Consider the following 18,908-nt stretch of genomic DNA (forward strand, 5'->3'; position numbering starts at 1 on the left):
GCCTAAACTATGTCCCAGATTAGCCTGCGCAGTCTGTACATCTAATAAGTTGTGACATTTTCTGACATTTTCTGCTTTTATGTGATTTTTAGTTTAAAGGTTAATTCACAAAGTGTTGTTTCTGATTTGCCTGAGCACACTTCACATGCTTTTCTGGGACAACACTATCCACATGCATTAAGCCCTGTTTTCCCAGAATGAGGTGGAAATACTACCTGTTGTTGTTAATGCTGCAGCTGCCGTTAATGGGATACAGACAGAGATGGTGCAAGTCCAGGTGCCGTAGTCGCCACCCCAAGCCCGGGCATGTCAGGTAACAGCTGCTGCTAAATGGCGTCAATCACAGACTGCATCACAGGCATCAGGTTCACATTATTCGAGATCAACATATCAAGGTCAGTCATATTTACAGAAAGTCACTCAACGCCTGCTCTATCTGCTGTAGCAGATCGTTTCTACTCGAGCAACTCGTCTGGAACAAGTTTTCCATACCCAGCATGGAATTGTTGCTAAGCAACATCGCTGCTGGGTCGGAAGTCGGACTCACCAAGGCTCTGCTGTTCAAAGTGTTGATGTATCCAACATGGGAGAAGATGATCATAGGTGGCATGCTAGACTGAAGCAAAATGTCCCCGTGCTGAATTTCTTGAGCGAGTTATAGTATTTGTGCAAGAAGGGGGTGCGGATTGCCATAGACATTTACCTCAACAATGTTTGTCTTGTTGGCTAATAATGGTTGCTGAAAAGGAAAACTTAACATGTGAGACAAAACAACTTAAAATGTGAGACTGTAACTTTTAAAAGTGAACATATACGACTTTACATTTGAGACTAAACAACTTTTAATGTGAGACTGTACAGATTTAAAGGTGACACATTACAAATTTTAATGTGAGACTATACAACTTTATATGTGTGACTAAACAACTTATAATGTTAGAACTGTACACTTTTAAAGGTAAAACTATACAACTTTAAATGTGAGACTATACAACGTTAAATGTGAAACTTTTTTCAACTTTAAATGTGAGACTATACAACTGTATAGCATATCTTAAGAAACATAAATTTACGAGTTGAATACTGTAAGTGTATGAGTTCTTGATCACACACGTTTTGTGTATGGATTAGACACAAATGCAAAAATAGATGGATGTTTAAGGTGAATTCAGTGTACCACATTCTATCTTGCTACAGGGGACTTTTATACTTTTAATAGTCATTACTGCCTATTCTGATTGAAACTATGCAATGTAAGTGATATTGAATAGATACTACATGCAGTTATACAGTGTATCTACATTATATGGCATCTTTTTGTAGGACACACCTTTGATTTAAAGTTTCACTTCTAGTGTTGAAATTGTGTGCAATAGGATATAAAAGCAATATAGCGCCATTGTTTCTCGCAAACATCTGGGCTCTTATTTAAATAATAATCAAATCCAATTACAATCCAAAAGCTGTATTGAAAACATTGACTTCACTAAGGTACAATAGTAATGATTAGCGCTAATTGTTTACAACTGTATGATCCGTGTTGTGTGTTTCAGGGGTATTGCAGGCAAATGGGGGATCTGGATCAAAGACAATAACACTTTATGATCAACAACTGACTGATTTACATTCTGAATTTTAATTATAAAGAAATAAAACACGTATTAATGTGTGTTTGATTGTTTGCGTTTACCTACATTTACTATTATCTAATGTTTGTGTACCATTCAATTCAAATTTGTTTAATTCATTGACATTATTGTCTGATATACATGTACTTAAACATTCTGTAATAAATTGCCATAAATTATATTCAATTTTAGGATATATATTAATATTAGAAAAATGGTATGTTAACAGTTAATATATATTAATATTAGGAAAATGGTATGAAAACAGTTATTCAGTCCCACTAATCAGCTTAATTCATAACAATGAACTTGTTAATGGCATACAGTAAGGAAGGGCCAGTAACTACAGTGACCAATAACAAAAAAAAAAGAAGCTGCGTTTGTGAAACACAATGCCCCCCTATATGACGTTTGACTTTGAAGGATGACCTTGACCTTGTGAAGGATGACCTTGACCTTTTTCCACTCAAAATGTGCAGCTCCATGAGATACACATGCATGCCAAATATCAAGTTGCTATATTCAATATTGCAAAAGTATTCATAAAATAAGCGATTTGGGCAACATATATTTGACCTCTGACCTTGAAGGATGACCTTGACCTTGACCTTTCACCACTCAAAATGTGCAGCTTCATGAGATACACATGCATGCCAAATATGAAGTTGCTATCTTCAAAATAGCAAAAGTTATTGCAAAATGTTAAAGTTGGCGCAAACAGACAGACCAACAGACCAACAGACAGAGCAAAAACAATATGTCCCCCACTACTATAGTGGATGACATAATAACCTGATAATAAAAGACTAGTTAATTTACATGTGCTAAACATGGTCTACATCCTGCAAGTTACTCTCAAGGGTTTTCCCATTTTTCCCACAGCAATTTATCGCGGAAATGTACTACAAACAAACCGGGTATTTACTGACACAATTTTGTTAATTTTGTTTTATCATAAATTTATAAATTGAAGTGCTGATGAAATAGTCATTTTTCTTCAACACACAATTTCGAGCTGACGAAAATAAATGGTTTCACAGTTTTTGTGAAATAAACAACATAAACAATTTTTATAACATCTATAACTTCAAAATAGTTATAACTTAGTGAAATAAGAAAATTCAGCCAGTAATTCTTCTTAGACATGTGCTAGAACTAGGGGCTAGCTCTGTGAAAAGTGTCCTTTTTTATGGCAAAATGTCAATTGGGAATTTTAACCAGTAATTATGTTTAAATATAGACATTTTGAGATTAGAAATGGGACTGAATTATCAGCCCTAATTTTCTAAATAAATAAAACTGTAAGGTCTCACCTGAGGCTGAAGAAGGCGAGATGACACGCTGGCCTCGCTGATATTGCTGAGGATTGAGTTTGAGTTCTACCTAATGTCGGGTTGAGAGTCAAAGGGCTTACTGGACCAAACAACAAAACTGCTAGCCTCGCTGATATTGCTGAGGGCCGAGTTTGAGTTCTACCTAATGTCGGGTTGAGAGTCAAAGGTCATACTTGACCACACAACAAAACTGCTGTCATTTTTCAACGCCTCATCTAGTGTCTATTCAATGCAAGGCCGTTTTGTCTCAGAGTGTGAAGTACTTGTAACAACCCTGATGGATGCACCTTAAGCACCTTGTTAACGATGATGGGCAGTATTTGCGCCTGAACCACACCCGATGTATTCATCATGCTATGAGTGTTCATAACAAAGTTTTTTTGTCAGCAACTGCGTAAAAAGCATGTTTGTTTTGAACATTTTGGACGCATTAGAGGACAAATCAGGATGGTCCATTATGCTTCTACTATTGAAATCAAAAGTAGCCCCCGTGGATAGCTTATGCTTCCAATTTTAACTCTTTACCTGTTTCTTGATTTTCTCACATTATTCGCTGTTGCTCTGTTAGTCCCACAAAGCATGTAACAAGTTATCCAAACTACTCAGGCTCGAGTGCTTATCGATCAGCACGGACGCGGCAGTTGTTGTGAACAGCTTGTGAAAACTCAACATGCTCAGACATTTCAGCAGAATGGTATTGTTCAACGAGGCTTTGAGGCAGGAGGTCAAATGGGTGGAGCTATGCGTCATGGGAGGGGAAGGGTTGTCCTGTTGTTGAGAACAGCTTGTGAAAACTCAACATGCTCAGACATTCCAGCAGAATGGTATTGTTCAACGAAGCTTTGAGGCAGGAGGTCAAAGGGGTGGAGCTATGGGTCATGGGAGGGGAAGGGTTGTCCTGGACTGAGGTTCCTGGGGGTCCGACTGGTGCCATTGCGATGTCAACTTGATAACAATGCTCATGCTCACCTGAAATCAACAGCACCATGGGCAATATGAAACATTAACAGAAAAGTTCATCAAACACTCTATAACAAACTATGCCTCTTTATTGGATAGGATGTGAAGGTTTTCAACAGATACATTCCATTCTCATCAATTTTTAATCAGGCATTTCATTGGTTCCTTGCCCAAAAAAGCATGACAATTTATTCAATCAAACCATTTCGTATTAAAACATTAAAAGTGTTGGTCAATGTTATATTAAACTGCAAATTTATAATAACGTTTTTTTTCTCAACTTGAAGAGATGTTATTTCGTAAACCAATATGCAGCTCATTAATATTCATTATTGTCGTCTCAGATAAGCACGTCAAGTCCACATACGCTAATCAGGTAGGACAATTTACGACTAGACTGGATTTTTATTAAAAGGACAATTCCTTTCAACGAAAAATACCTTTGTAGAGGAAGGTGTTTTCCCTATTAGCCTGCGCACTGCGCAGACTAATATGGAATAACAATTAGAGTACATGCATTAAGCCCCATTTTCCCACAGCACGGCTCATTTATCTTTGTTTGCCAGTTCTGTCCTGCATAACAACACAAACATAATGGAAAATGTAATGTTTTCTAATGGTACTTATTCAATTAATCACTTAGCTTTTAAAATGCCCAAAGGTGTTTTATTTGAGATACATTTTTCAATAGACAAACATTTAAAAGTAAATCAACAAACAGTGGTAGACAAAATTAGAAGGCAACTAAAGGGCAACAACTCACTGCTTGTGCCAACGTTTTTTTTCCTTCTTTGAACAGGTCCGGTAAACGGCCCTGTTCCCAATCGGGACCGGACCTGGTCCCAAAATCGCCGACGGACCCTTCCCAATTTAGAAAACGGTCTTATCCCAAATAGTTTATATAAAAACGGCCTCGTATCGATTCGAAAATCCCAAATTTGACGCTTAATACAAATGCCAAATATAGTGTTTCTTAACCTTTTTAATCGATAACTGCAGACGCTCTTAAATTCGATCGAGACGACCAGAACAAATGGCTTCCTGTTTCGCTGTGGTGAACGTTGTAACAAATTTCGGTGAAAAGTTGCTGCAGCCAACCCTTATAAATATAAACACATCTGCTATGTTCAGTCACTCAACTTCAGTGACTTAATTATTTGAATGTGTTTGTTCACGTTAGAACATGCAACTATCAGCAGATGCCGTTGAAGCATGTTCAATTTCAAGCAACATCGGGAAACATGACGTAAGATTTGTTATGCATTATCTTCATTAAGTGGGCATATGGAGTCAGACGGTAATTCCCGATATCTGGAAAACCAGTTCTTTTTTTTTTTTTAAATAAACTGGTATTTGTTATACAGACTTATGATCTACCCTATCCCAGAATGCCATTGATAGTGTATAAAAGCATTATTTACTACATAAAATAGATTCCAGTTGATGTATTGGTATGATTTTTGATATTTCCCAATTTGATGGATTTTTCGACGCGAAAATTCCCAAATTGAAGGATTTCGCGACTCAAAAATTCCCAATTTCTAGTGGACAGGACCTGTTCCCAAACAGGTGAAAAAAAACGCTGTGTGCAGATCTACAGTTATATCCCTTGTTAGTGTTAGCTTCATAAACTTAATAGCAACAAGGGCAACAACTCATTGTTGGTGCAAATCAAAAGTTCTCTCCCTTGTTAATGTCAGCTAAATTGATTAAACAGTAACTTAAGGTAAACAACTCACTGCTGTTGCAGATCTTCAATTCCCTTCCTTGCAAGTGTCAGCTAAAATGTCTTTCATGGTGCGACATGGAACGACCGCATCATCCCCCCACATTACTGGACTGTGATACGGCTGAGCCTTCGTCAGACAGTCATCTTCTGTGCTGAGCAGTTGCTGTAATGTGGAGGAAACCAATATGAAATATGTTGGCATAGTCAGCCTTTTGAACTATATGCAGTACGTAAGTAAAACGCCAGCGAATGTTTTGGGTCAAATTGGCTTAAGTCCCCTTATGACATCAATTAGGAATAATTACTGTAATTACTGTGATTATTAATGACATTTGCAAAATTCATAGATTTTTTTTTTAATTTGGAAATAATGGGTTGCACAAACCCAGCGAATTATTATTTTATATGCGTTTTTGCTAATTTGCAGTGTCAGTGCCAATTAGCCTGCAAGCGTATAAGCAAATGCCTTGAACGTGTACTTTATAAAGAAGGAAATACATGGCTGTCCACATTCACCTGGGAGTAAAATTCTGTTACAAGCCACCTGCCCTGAACGACTTCCAGCTGGCTAAACTAGTTTGTCCGTATTTGAAGACGCCTAAAGTTCCACATTTTCACAGTAACCAATACAAAAGCATGATTTTTTTCCAAGTAAATACGAGCATTTACTGTGTTTGATAAATTCAGGGAAAATAAAAAATTTCAGTAAAAAATAGTAAATAACACCCACAAACACAAATCAAATCACAGGGCTTGTTTATTCTCATCCTTGTGAAGGGGCCTTGGCTCCCTCATGTTGTGAAAAAATAAGTCGAAAACAAAAGTTTGAAAATATAAATTAGTTACAAACGTCTTTATGTAAATTTGTGGATTTTTTATTTTGTAAAACAAAGGAATTTGTACTTGATTTTTTGTTATGTTTGTGATTTTAATTTGTGTATCAGTAAACCCATGATATCAACATTTATTAATGTCCCACAAATAAAAGCGATTGTATAATTCATATATAACATTTTCTGCAAAAAGTGTTTGTAATGCTTTATTTTATTTATTTTTAATTTATATATATATATATATATATATATATATATATATATATATATATATATATATATATATATATATATATATATATATATATATCGTTTCTTAGTCAGGTGTATTCCTTAGTTTTAATACAATCTAAATATTTATTGCTGGATATTATAATTAGTAAAAATTTGCCATTCTACTAATCTGTGAACAAGTCCTAATACATGAATAGGTTCTCTTTATACATTTTTTATTGTACATGCATTATTGCATTTTTTTCAAATAAATTTTGACTTAAGAACTCGAGCCTTGTTCTGGGAAAATTGGGCTTAATGCATGTGCATATAGTGTCGTCCCATATAAGCCTGTGCTGTCCTCACAGGCTAACCTGAGACGACAATTTCCGCCTAGATTTGATTTTTGTTTAGAAGAAATTTCCTTTAAACAATAATTCCTCAAAAGCGGAAAATATTGTCCCTGAATTAATTTGAATGCATTAAGCCCCCTTTTCACAGAACGGTGCTTACTTTGAATCCCATTTTGAAATTCTCTGTTACTCAGGTTTGGAAAGCCCCGATCTGAAGAAGGGTTTGCGTTATGGATCCTCAAGTAAAATAAGTCATTTAACCTTTTGTGAAATCATATCAGTATTGTCCAATTCATCTTTATTATTCTTAATACGGAGGTACACAGTCAAATCATTATTATTATTGGGACATTATTGTGTATTGATTGTAAGGTTTTACAGATCCACAAATTTAACACAAACACACTGCAACAAATTCCTCATTTATTTGTCCAAACTGAGCAATCCACGCATAAACTACTGTATCCACGAAAGTCTTTTCAACCATGCAGACAATTTCATGCAGACAATTTCATGCAGACAAATATAAATGGTTTACAGTTTACAAACAATTAAAGAGGATAGTTTACCTTATGTAAATTCATACTGTTCTTTTCCACCTCATCTGTTTTGCATTCTTAATACATAGGAAATAAAAAAGCATGCCTTTTCCTTGTATATTTATGGGTAAGTGAAACGGACCCATACGAATAGCGTTTTTCTTTTTTTAATAAGTGCCTTATGATTAATATATCTCAATTATCTAGAAAAGTATATTACTATCATACTATGATTTTATTTTTATAATTTGAAGTATTAGAAAGAGTTATATTATATTAGTTTTGCTGAAATCAATGGACTTTTGGAACAAAAAATGTCAAAATCCCAAAATTGCATTTTTTTCCCAAAGTGGCCAAGAAAAGGCCTGACAATTAAAACGTCTTTTTTACCTTCTGCGTACTCAGGTCATTCTTGTCCACCACATCCTCATCATTGTTGCCCTGACTCAGCAGCCACTGGAGAAGCAGAATAGATTGATGTATTTATTGTATTTATATTTAGGACTCACACATATTTATATAAATGTAATGAAAATCAATAACATATGTTCAACAGCATAAAATACGAGTCGACACATTAATAAATCTCACATTTGACAAGGTCTGTTTGTAAAACATGCATGCCCCCATATGGGCTGTCAGTTGCAGTGGCAGCCATCATGTGAATACATTTTTTGGCACTGTAACCTTTAACCTAGTGACCTGAAAATCAATAGGGGTCATCTGCAAGTCATAATTAATGTACCTATGAAAATTCATGATCCTAGGCATAGGCGTTCTTGAGTTATCATTCGGAAACCATTTTTCTAAGTTGAGTCACCGTGACCTTGACCTTTGACAAAGTGACCTGAAAATCAATAGGGGCCATCTGCAAGTCATGATCAATGTACCTATGAAGTTTCATGATCCTAGACCTAAGCCTTCTTGAGTTATCATCCGGAAACCATCTGGTGGACGGACGGACGTACGGACATATGTGCACAACAATAAACCCCCTCTTCTTCGAAAGGGTGCATAAAAAGTGTAACCTTTCTGTAAATATTGCGAAAAGTATCAATATATACTACTCGAAAGATTACTTAAACAATTTGATATTTTATAAATAAAAGTATTCATCCATTTACATTTCTTACATGGCATGGTATTTATAGAAATGAAAGTCTAAAAATAGCCCCATTGCTATGTACATGTGCATCTATGTACAAATATTAAATTTTCATTTGAAGTGCTTTGTTTTTACATGCAAAGTTTACAAGAACTAAAATTTAGGACCATAATGACAAAAATGTTATGCAAACAACATAATATGCAAAAAATCTAATGTTCAAACAAAACCCCTCACAATGTGTAATCAGCTAAGAATATGTGTACATAAATTATTTGTATCTTTAACTACACACTAATGTTGTATTGTAACATCACACACTACTATGTTCGTATGCTGAACAACACATTGTCCTTGAAATACTAATCACTAATTACAACAACTAATACATACATGTACACACTATTCCACTCTGAACACCAGGATGTTGTCGTTCCACCTCTGTCCCACAATGATGGAGGATGTTGTGCTGCTGTAGCAGACTGACACTGGGTACCACACTCCATCCTCCTCAGTAGCAAGATTAGCCAGCTTACTCTCTCCCTCCCAGCCCACCTGTAGTACAGTGTGGGGCCATCCACAGACCAGCACCTGGCCTGCAGGGGTCACATGTAGACCATGTGGGCCCTCTAGTGCTGGGTCTGAGTATGTAGCCAGGAGTGTGCCATCCCTGGCCAGGGTGAGAAGCTTGTCCTGCTGGTAGTTGGTGATGTACAGCCTGTCTCCTGTGGGACTCACAGCACACCTGTATACTGCAAAACAGAGTAACATCAAGATATTGAATTACTGTAAATGTTAAATAATCTTATTAAACATACTGCAGTGATATTGTAGTACGCATATGTTGCTATAAAGAGGCCTTTACACATCTAAAATATATGCATACATTTCAATGATTCAATAGTAAAACATGACAATAAACTTCAGTAGCAGAGCTATTTAGTTAACGTTTGACATGTTGAAATGCGACTGTTGAGTAAGATATGAATTGAAGTAAAACAATTACACAGATGAAAACAATTACACATATTGAAACAATTGCACAGTTCAATCAACAGGTAAACATAGTGTTCATGTACAATCATTTAACAACCACAAAATTAAGACAGGGTCAGAAAGTGTCTCTTTCCCAGGAACTCAGTTTCTATTTATAGACATGCCATGTAGTGACAGTCAAAATACTTCATTACTCATATTTATAAATCAATATTTCTGAATCTTGTTTTGGCTACAATGTACTGTAGCATTCAAAGGGCACATATGAATTATAGAACAAATAGTTTATAAAACATCAGTGGGTTTTCTGCTATTACATCTGAATTTTATTTTATTATCATCTCACAAAGTATATAACTATAATTTATATGATTTTTTTTTCAAAATAACAAGATAAAGGCCTAATGGGTCAATATTTGTTGATTAAAAAAATAAATTCCAACTCGGTTCATTTAGTCAATAAAAATTCCCAAATTTGTCATTGTATGGATTTAAAGCGGGTATATACGATTTTTTATATGTGTTTATTTGTAATATATTGATAAAATATGTTACAATTACACAAAATAGACAAGAAAAATTATACATTAAAGCCGAATTTCATAAAATGCAGCAAAGACAAATTAGCGGCCCGAGCCGATTGTGACGAACATATTTTCCTACAATAACCGAAGCATTCGTCTTTGTATTAGGATTGGAGTTAGTGTTCGTGTGTCGTATGAATAGATATCGTTGCAGAAATTAAAATAAACCGTTAAACTAAGTTTAGATTCACATTGTACATGTATGATATACATGCTGGCGAATTCGGCTGTACAGCCGTTTTCAATTTGAGAATTAAATATCTGGCTTATTTCGCATTTTTCGACACATGTTCTTCTTAGCTTTTATTTTAATTTATATTGAAATATATATATAATTAGTTTTTTACACATTTTATATAAATTCATAAATATTTGACAAAATCGTATATACCCGCTTTAAAATAACACAATTTGACTAGACTCCTTTGTCCACAATGGCTAGACAAATCCCTGTACATAATACACATGTTATCAGGATGGATTCACCATGATTCTTACCTGTCCAATCAGCTGATCTATATTGGTAGAGTCTGTAGATCAGTTTGCCATTCAGTGAGTATTTGTACAGTTCTTGACCAGAGGTGACAAAAAGGTCTCCTTGGTGATGGGTAATACATGTACATTCATGTTGTAACTGAAACTTCCTGCCAGAAACAAGCTTTCCCTGGTTGACAGTGATAAACTGGACCTCATGTATCTTGCTATCATGGTCATTCACAGCCACTGCAACCTCACTGGGTGTGATCAAACAAATGTCAACTGGCCGAGCATTCACATCCCAGTGACTCACCACCTGGTACTGCTGGTTCAGCAGCTTGACATTCTGATTTTTCCAGTCTACAACCAGTACCTGCCCATCAGTCAGAACACATATGCCTGAGATAATACAATTATATGAATCACTTGGTATTCTCACATTGTGCTTAGTATTACTCTGGACATTAAACGCCTTGCCTGACTTTCCTAGCAGAGTTAATGCCTGCTGTATTATATGCTTACATTTTATGCTGGCTATAAGGCAGAGCTCCTTATTATCTCCAATTTTCTGAACAAATTCATGGAAATGTGACAAGTCATTGTGAAGACTGGTGCATTTATGAATAGAACTTGTAATTGACCCTTTTATGCTTATAACTTCATCTCTCATCTCGTTTAGTTCCTTCACAGTAATATTATCAAATTCATTCAAGATAAAAAGAACACTCCTACACATCTCTTCTTTTAAATATTGCTCATGTCCGCCCGATGTACTCACATAACTATTACCACACTCATCTATATCATCTATATTAAAATTTAAATTGCCACGCATTTGTTCTATCATGACTGCCCCATGTTCCTTATATGTTCTTAGCAATGCCTGAACACTGAGCTCCTGACTGATCTGAAGGCTTTTGATTTCTCCCAGAACAGTTTCCAGCTCCACTGACAGTCCCTGTAGGTCTGTGGGCTGCATGTCAGTCAGCTCATTAATTGGAGTCACTTTACTGCACTGGCTGAAATAAACAATCAATACATGTACATACCAAGGAATAGTCAGTGATATTATGTAATGCTTTAAACAAATCTACACATTTAAACAAGGGCTGTTTGTAAAACATGCATGCCCCCCATATGGGCTGTCCATTGTAGTGGCAGCCATTGTGTGAGCACGATTTTTGTCACTGTGACCTTAACCTTTGACCTAGTGACCTGAAAATCAATAGGGGTCATCTGCGAGTCACGATCAATGTCCCTATGAAGTGTCATGATCCTAGGCAAAAGCGTTCTTGAGTTATCATCCGGAAACCATTTTACTATTTCGGGTCACCGTGACCTTGACCTTTGACCTAGTGACCTCAAAATTCATAGGGGTCATCTGCGAGTCATGATCAATCTACCAATGAAGTTTCATGATCCTAGGCGTATGTGTTCTTGAGTTATCATCCGGAAACCATTTTACTATTTCGGGTCACCGTGACCTTGACCTTTGACCTAGTGACCTCAAAATTGATAGGGGTCATCTGCAAGTCATGATCAATCTACCCATGAAGTTTCATGATCCTAGGCGTATGCATTCTTGAGTTATCATCCGGAAACCATTTTACTATTTCGGGTCACCGTGACCTTGACCTTTGACCTAGTGACCTCAAAATCAATAGGGGTCATCTGCAAGTCATGATCAATCTACCCATGAAGTTTCATGATCCTAAGCGTATGCGTTCTTGAGTTATCATCCGAAAACCATTTTACTATTTCGGGTCACCGTGACCTTGACCTTTGACCTAGTGACCTCAAAATCAATAGGGGTCATCTGCGAGTCATGATCAATCTACCTATGAAGTTTCATGATCCTAGGCGTATGCGTTCTCGAGTTATCATACGACAACCACCTGGTGGACGGACCGACCGACCTACCGACCGATTGACCGACATGAGCAAAGCAATATACCCCCTCTTCTTCGAAGGGGGGCATAATAACAAGAACTATGGAAATGGAAACTAAATGAAAGCATGATATTTTGAGGCTTAATATGGAGGGAGAGCTTATACTTGCACATGCCTGTCTGTCCTTCCAACAGTGCAACTTTTATGTCACACGTTACTCAACAAGTATTCCAGACACTTTACAAATACAACTAAAAATGGCACGGCAGAGGCCGACGGGTATCCCAACGCTGCATGTATTGCCATAAAAGAAGTTCAGTATCAATTAGAAGTGAATCGGTGTAGAAATGAAAAAGTTAATGTAAAATAACCTAAACAAGTGCTGTCAGAGGACAGCGCGCTCGACTATTCGAGTGCTTGACAGTATAACGTAAGCCATCATGGGGTAATTGTTCAAATAATTCAATAAGATCAAAGTAATATATTCCGCAATGTATTGAACATTTGTAAAGACATAAAACAAAGTAATAAGATTTTATTTCAAATTTGATAGTAATAGCTTGGGTGGAAAGTTTGGACGGTCCTTCAAAAATAAAGTAAACAAGGCAATTGTCAAGCAATCTAGTCCCCTACTGGCTCCACCATTGTCAGAAATTCCACCATTTTCAGAATGTTATTTCATTTGGTTGCCATAGCAACCACAATTTTTGACTTAGGAACAAAATGAAATGACGTGCATAATGTCCATATTTCCATCTATCCATGTTGCAAGTTTCATGAAAAAATATTAAGAACTTTTAAAGTTTTTGCAGGATTCAGAAAAGCGTGACAGACTCACAGACAGACGCACAGACAGACTCACAGCCAGACACACAGAGCGCAAACCATAAGTCCCCTCCGGTGAAACCAGTAGGGGACAATAAATATTTGTATTTTAGAGGGGGTATAATGTGGGGTGTGGTAATTTATTAGATGATCTTTCGAAAATAAAGAATTCTTTTTTTGGGGGGGGGGTTGGGGGTGGGGGGCAGGGATTCTGGGTTGGGGCGTGGGGTATTATTTGGGTGGAATCCATTGTGGTATTCAGGTAAGTGTTGTTTTGTCAAAGTATTAATACAAGTTTATCATAAATAAAGAAGTTATGGCAATTTAACTAAAATTTACTATTGACCTTGAGAGTCATGGTCATTCAAAGGTCAAGGTGAAATTGAACTTGGCAGGTACAGTACCCTCATGATGGTAAGAAAATATTTGAAGTTTGAAAGCAATAGCTTTGATACTTTATAAGTCAAGTTGATCTAAACACAAAATTTAACAAAATATTCAGTTACTAAGACAAAAAGGGCCATAATTCTTACAAAATGCTTGATACAGTTGTCTGCTCTTGTTTATAGGTTGGGGTCATGTTGGTAAAGAAGTTTGCAAAATGTGAAAGCAATATGTCAAGGGACATTGAAAATATTTGAGGCGGTACGTAAACTTTAACATAGATTTATCAAAAATATGCATATTCTAAGTAAAAAAAGGGCCATAATTCTTACAAAATGCTTGATACAGTTGTCTGCTCTTGTTTATTGGTTGGGGTGATGAAACATGAAACAAGAGATGTGTTTTTCAGAAAAACAATGCCCCCTATTGCATCGCGTTGAAGCCATAAATTTGACATTTGACCTTCGAGGATGACCTTGACCTTTTACCACTCAAAACGTGTAGCTCCATGAGATACACATGCATGCCAAATATCAACTTGCTATCTTCAATATTAAAAAAGTTATGACCAAACTTTAACGAAGGTTAAAGTTTAAGGTAAGAAAAATAAATGATATTTGACCTTTGACCTTGAAAGATGACCTTGACTTTTCACCACTCAAAATGTGCAGCTTTGTGAGATACACATGCATGCCAAATATGAAGTTGCTATCTTCAATAATGCGCAAGAAATGAAACTTTAACCAAGATTAAAGTTTTGGGACACACACATACAATGAATGAATGAATGAATGATGAATGAATGAATGAATGAAGACAGACAGACAGACAGACAGACAGACAGACAGACAGACAGACAGACAGACAGACAGACAGACAGACAGACAGACAGACAGACAGAAAAGTGTGACAGACTGACGGACTCACAGCTAGACTCACGGACACACAGAGCGCAAACCATAAGTCCCCACCGGTAATACCGGTAAGGGACAAAAACAAATAACACCTAGAGTAAGGGGAATTTTGACCCCAGCGTCAATCTTCACGCTAATTTTTTTGGCAAAATAGACCTTCGGGCTAATCAGATGGAATTTTGAATAGCCCGAAGACATGTTTGATAGCCCGAAGAGGTCAATATAAATTTTATGACTTTTTTGGCCAGGAACACCAAAATAGTTATTAACAATCAGAAAATCTACTTCCATTAGTAAAAACAGATGCATGTGATTACAGTAATAAAGGATATTCTGTTTCCTGTTGAAATGCATTTTATACAAAATGCACCAGATGATTATGCTGTTTATTTTAACTTTATTATTACACATGTTCTCATTCAATGATTCCATTAATCAGTTTGACCGGTGTTTGGTTTTATTTAAAGCAAATTGATTATTATTGTATTATTACTAGGACAATCGCCGGTAAATTTCCGAATTGTCGGCATGTGGCTTCAAAACAAAAAGGCCACCGTTTGTGTTAATTGCCCAATCTACCAAATGACAATGTCTGCTTCTTCAATTTACTCCCGATGTTTTGATAAGCATGTGTCAACCGTGAAAAGTATTGTATATTCGTAAGCAGATTTTAAGTAGCAAAGTAGGTCACGTAGCAGAAAGAGATTACAGAATAAACGAAAGTTCTACAATTATTAATAATTAGTTGAAAAAAACGTCTCCTAATACGCAAGAATAATTGAGTAAAACATATGGAAATCTATCTGTATTAAGGATCAATTTGTTTGTAAACCAATGCGTACAATATCCCTTACAGACTCTTTTATTTTTTTTGAAAAATTACTTCCTTCATTTTTCATGAATTATAAATACATTTTCGAAAAACACTTCTAAAATTAAATACGCTTCTAGATTAGTCATTATTTTAAAACATTACGAAGTGACCAATGCATTAACATCCCGAAACGTGATCTACGCATGGTCAGTTTGAATAATCTCATCTCGATTGGGCATCATCATTACTTTAAATAGCAACATAGCCGGATGTTTACACAACAGTTAAAAAAAATGGCGGCCGCATGTGTTCATGCAATTCTTTAAAAGTATAACGTCATTTTAGGCATTTAAATAGCGAATTTAATCGTGCATCTTAAAAACGGGTATAAATCAGGTTATTGATATAACGCTCAAATATTTAATCGACCTGTCGGGCTATTTTATAAGCATTTAGGATCGACCAACTGGCCCAAGAATCGACTTGGGCTTCGGGCTTGTAGGCTTATTCGAAGACTGCCCCAGCGTCATGATTTGATCAAACTATGTAGAGGACCACATAATGATGTTAAACACCAAACATTAAACCCCAGACCCTTGTGGTTTCTTAGAATACAATTTTTAAGGTTATTTACTACATCAGTCTAATTAAATCATTTGACACATAGGCTTGGTTAGTTTTGACCCCAGACACATGATTTGAGCAAACTTTGAAGAGGAGTACCATACTTTGTTACACACAAAATATCAGTTTTTGAGAAGATTTTTTAAGGTTTATTGAAATAAACAATAAAGGTTTTTATACATCTGATCACTTGGAGTGGCAAGTTTGTCCCCATCAACATGATTTGAAACAAACTGAGTAGAAAACCACTTTAAGAATTACATGCAAAATAACTAACAATCTAGGACCCTGTGGTTTCTGAGACAATTTAGTCAACATTTATTTACTCACTGACAGATCAACAGACCAGAACAACCTCACAAAATACTCACAACTCTTGTATACCTGACTAAAACAAGAGATATATTCATCAGAGACACAATGCCCCCTATTGCGCCGCTTAGAAATACAATAAAATACCTTTGACCTTGAAGGATGACCTTGACCTTGAACTGCCACTACCCAAAATGTGCAGCTTCATGAGAACGCTGCTTTGAAAAAAAAAATTTTGTTTGACCTTGGACCTTGAAGGATGACCTTGACCTTGAACTTCCACCACTCAAAATGTGCAGCTTAATGAGATACACATGCACGCATAATATCAAGTTTCTGTCTTCAATAATGCAAAAGTACATGACAACGTTAATCTTTTTTTCGGACGGACAGACTGACATACAAACATACTGACATACTGACTGACGGACAGTTCAACTGCTATATGACACTCTACCGGGGCATAAAAAGTACATGATATAGGCTTACATGTTTCAGATATCTACTTTTTACAAAGTAATTATAACATCCAAAAGAATCATTAGATCATTTGATTAACTTAGGTTCACTTGTTCATGAAATTTTGTGCAAACACGAACACTGTCATATAATATTGTCTCACTTATTGTTAACCAATTGACAAAAAGCTCAATGAAATTTAATCAAAGCAGATTTTTTATCTGTGTGCATGTCTCTTTATGGTATATTTTAACTGTTTGATAATAGCTTAACTTGTCAACCCTTTAAAAAAGTTTCAACTGTTTTGTCAATTCTTATCATTATTTTCTGAAATCTAACCCAGAAACTAGTTACCAGTCATACAGACAAAAGAATGGGCAGACAAGCATGGAGTATGACAGATATAATTAGCAGAGCATTTTGATTTACACACAATTTTATGCTATTCCAACAAAACTCGAAATCAAAAATTATATTGATTATCAATAAAGTGATAAACCGAGCTCCCAACTGGTTGGAGAACATAAAATATAAATAAATATAAACTGATATAAAGGTTTATTGTTTAATATAAGATGTAGCCTGAAAGCCAAATCATCGGACAGGTCATTAAGTAACTTATGTAAGTTTGTTCTATCTGGAAAAATGTTATAATCAAAGTCGATATTATTTGACTGATTTTGTTCATTTATAGTTAAGGATAACATTAGAATGGGACAATGACTTATGTTTTCTTGAAATTAAGTTAATGAAAATTTGATTTACATCTGTAAAGTGATTATTAAATTGCATTTAAAAATGGCATTATATAATAAACATCTTTTTTAAACAGTAAGTAAATTAAAAGCTGACCAACAAATAGCATGCATGTAATGATTAGGAAATAAAAGTAAAGCAACTGCTAACAATAATCTCAATGACTGACTATGGACGCTGGTAATTTCATCATACAATTCCAGTATTTATAATACTAATAAACAACATAATTATTCGTTATCAGGTACCTGTGATTAAGCTCAACACAACTGGAGCAGCACAGCTCACTATGGCTATTGCACAATATTGTTATTTTTTCATCCTTGTGTATGTCACATGTTATGAGATAATTCTCCATCTTCTTAGAACGTGGCCACTTCATTATTTTATCCTTTCCATAAGGAGATTTTTTATTAAACCACCAACCATGCTGTCTATGAGATTGAATACACGGTTTGCAGTAATACTTGCGACATTTTTTACAGTAAAATTCTGCATCTATTTCTACAGACCGTTCTTTCTCGCAGATTGTACAACAATAATATTTAACCAAATCAAAATTTCTAGAAAATGCAGATGTCGCCATTTTGATAATTCACTTTCAACAAACAAGATTATACAATCTAAAATCAATTGAAATATTTATGTCCAAGTATATGTTACAATAAATATCCCAGAAAGCACACACAATTATTATTTAACACAGGCAAGTAATATGAAATTTTGAACTGAACTGAACAGCAACCAAGTTAACCGTCAAATGGCGATTGTATTATAGGAGTAAACAGTGTAACCATGTATACTGTCACCTGACTATTGGGTACTGAGTGTATTGATTACTTTAAACTGCAAAAAACAAGCTTTGTAGATAAACACTTTAAACCAGATTGTTTAACACACCACATTTTTAATTGCTCTAATACATGCCATGTTATGATAATATAATTATAATGATAATACAGAAGCTTGTTACATAAACATATTTTAATACAATATATTAGATACTTTTCCTCAAACAGCATTTAAAACTGACAAGTAATACTTGGCCATTTAAATGCAATTGCGCTAATTGACTAGTGTGAATATTGCATACTGACATAGCAAAAGCCTGAGTGATACACCTTCTGTTTTAAACACATGAATGAATAACATTGACAATAAATGTGTTTGATGCATTCA

General features: G+C 35.5%; 1 protein-coding gene across 1 annotated transcript in view; it reads right to left on the reverse strand.

The window, feature by feature from the left end:
* LOC127836090 (uncharacterized) overlaps nt 1–18,477 on the reverse strand; it is a 29,698-nt gene extending 11,221 nt beyond the window's left edge. Inside the window, exons 1-7 of the mRNA XM_052362544.1 lie at nt 17,978–18,477; nt 10,773–11,770; nt 9,088–9,446; nt 7,980–8,045; nt 5,662–5,814; nt 2,942–3,931; nt 216–739 (exon numbers count right to left, since the gene is read on the reverse strand). Coding sequence (XP_052218504.1) covers nt 9,097–9,446; nt 10,773–11,770; nt 17,978–18,315 — 1,686 coding nt within the window. The 5' untranslated portion in view covers nt 18,316–18,477 and the 3' untranslated portion in view covers nt 216–739; nt 2,942–3,931; nt 5,662–5,814; nt 7,980–8,045; nt 9,088–9,096. The remainder of the gene's footprint in view (nt 1–215; nt 740–2,941; nt 3,932–5,661; nt 5,815–7,979; nt 8,046–9,087; nt 9,447–10,772; nt 11,771–17,977) is intronic.
* Between the last annotated feature and the right edge of the window lie 431 nt (nt 18,478–18,908).

Source organism: Dreissena polymorpha, chromosome 6 (genome assembly GCF_020536995.1).
Source record: "Dreissena polymorpha isolate Duluth1 chromosome 6, UMN_Dpol_1.0, whole genome shotgun sequence".
In the NCBI taxonomy this organism is placed as follows: domain Eukaryota; kingdom Metazoa; phylum Mollusca; class Bivalvia; order Myida; family Dreissenidae; genus Dreissena; species Dreissena polymorpha.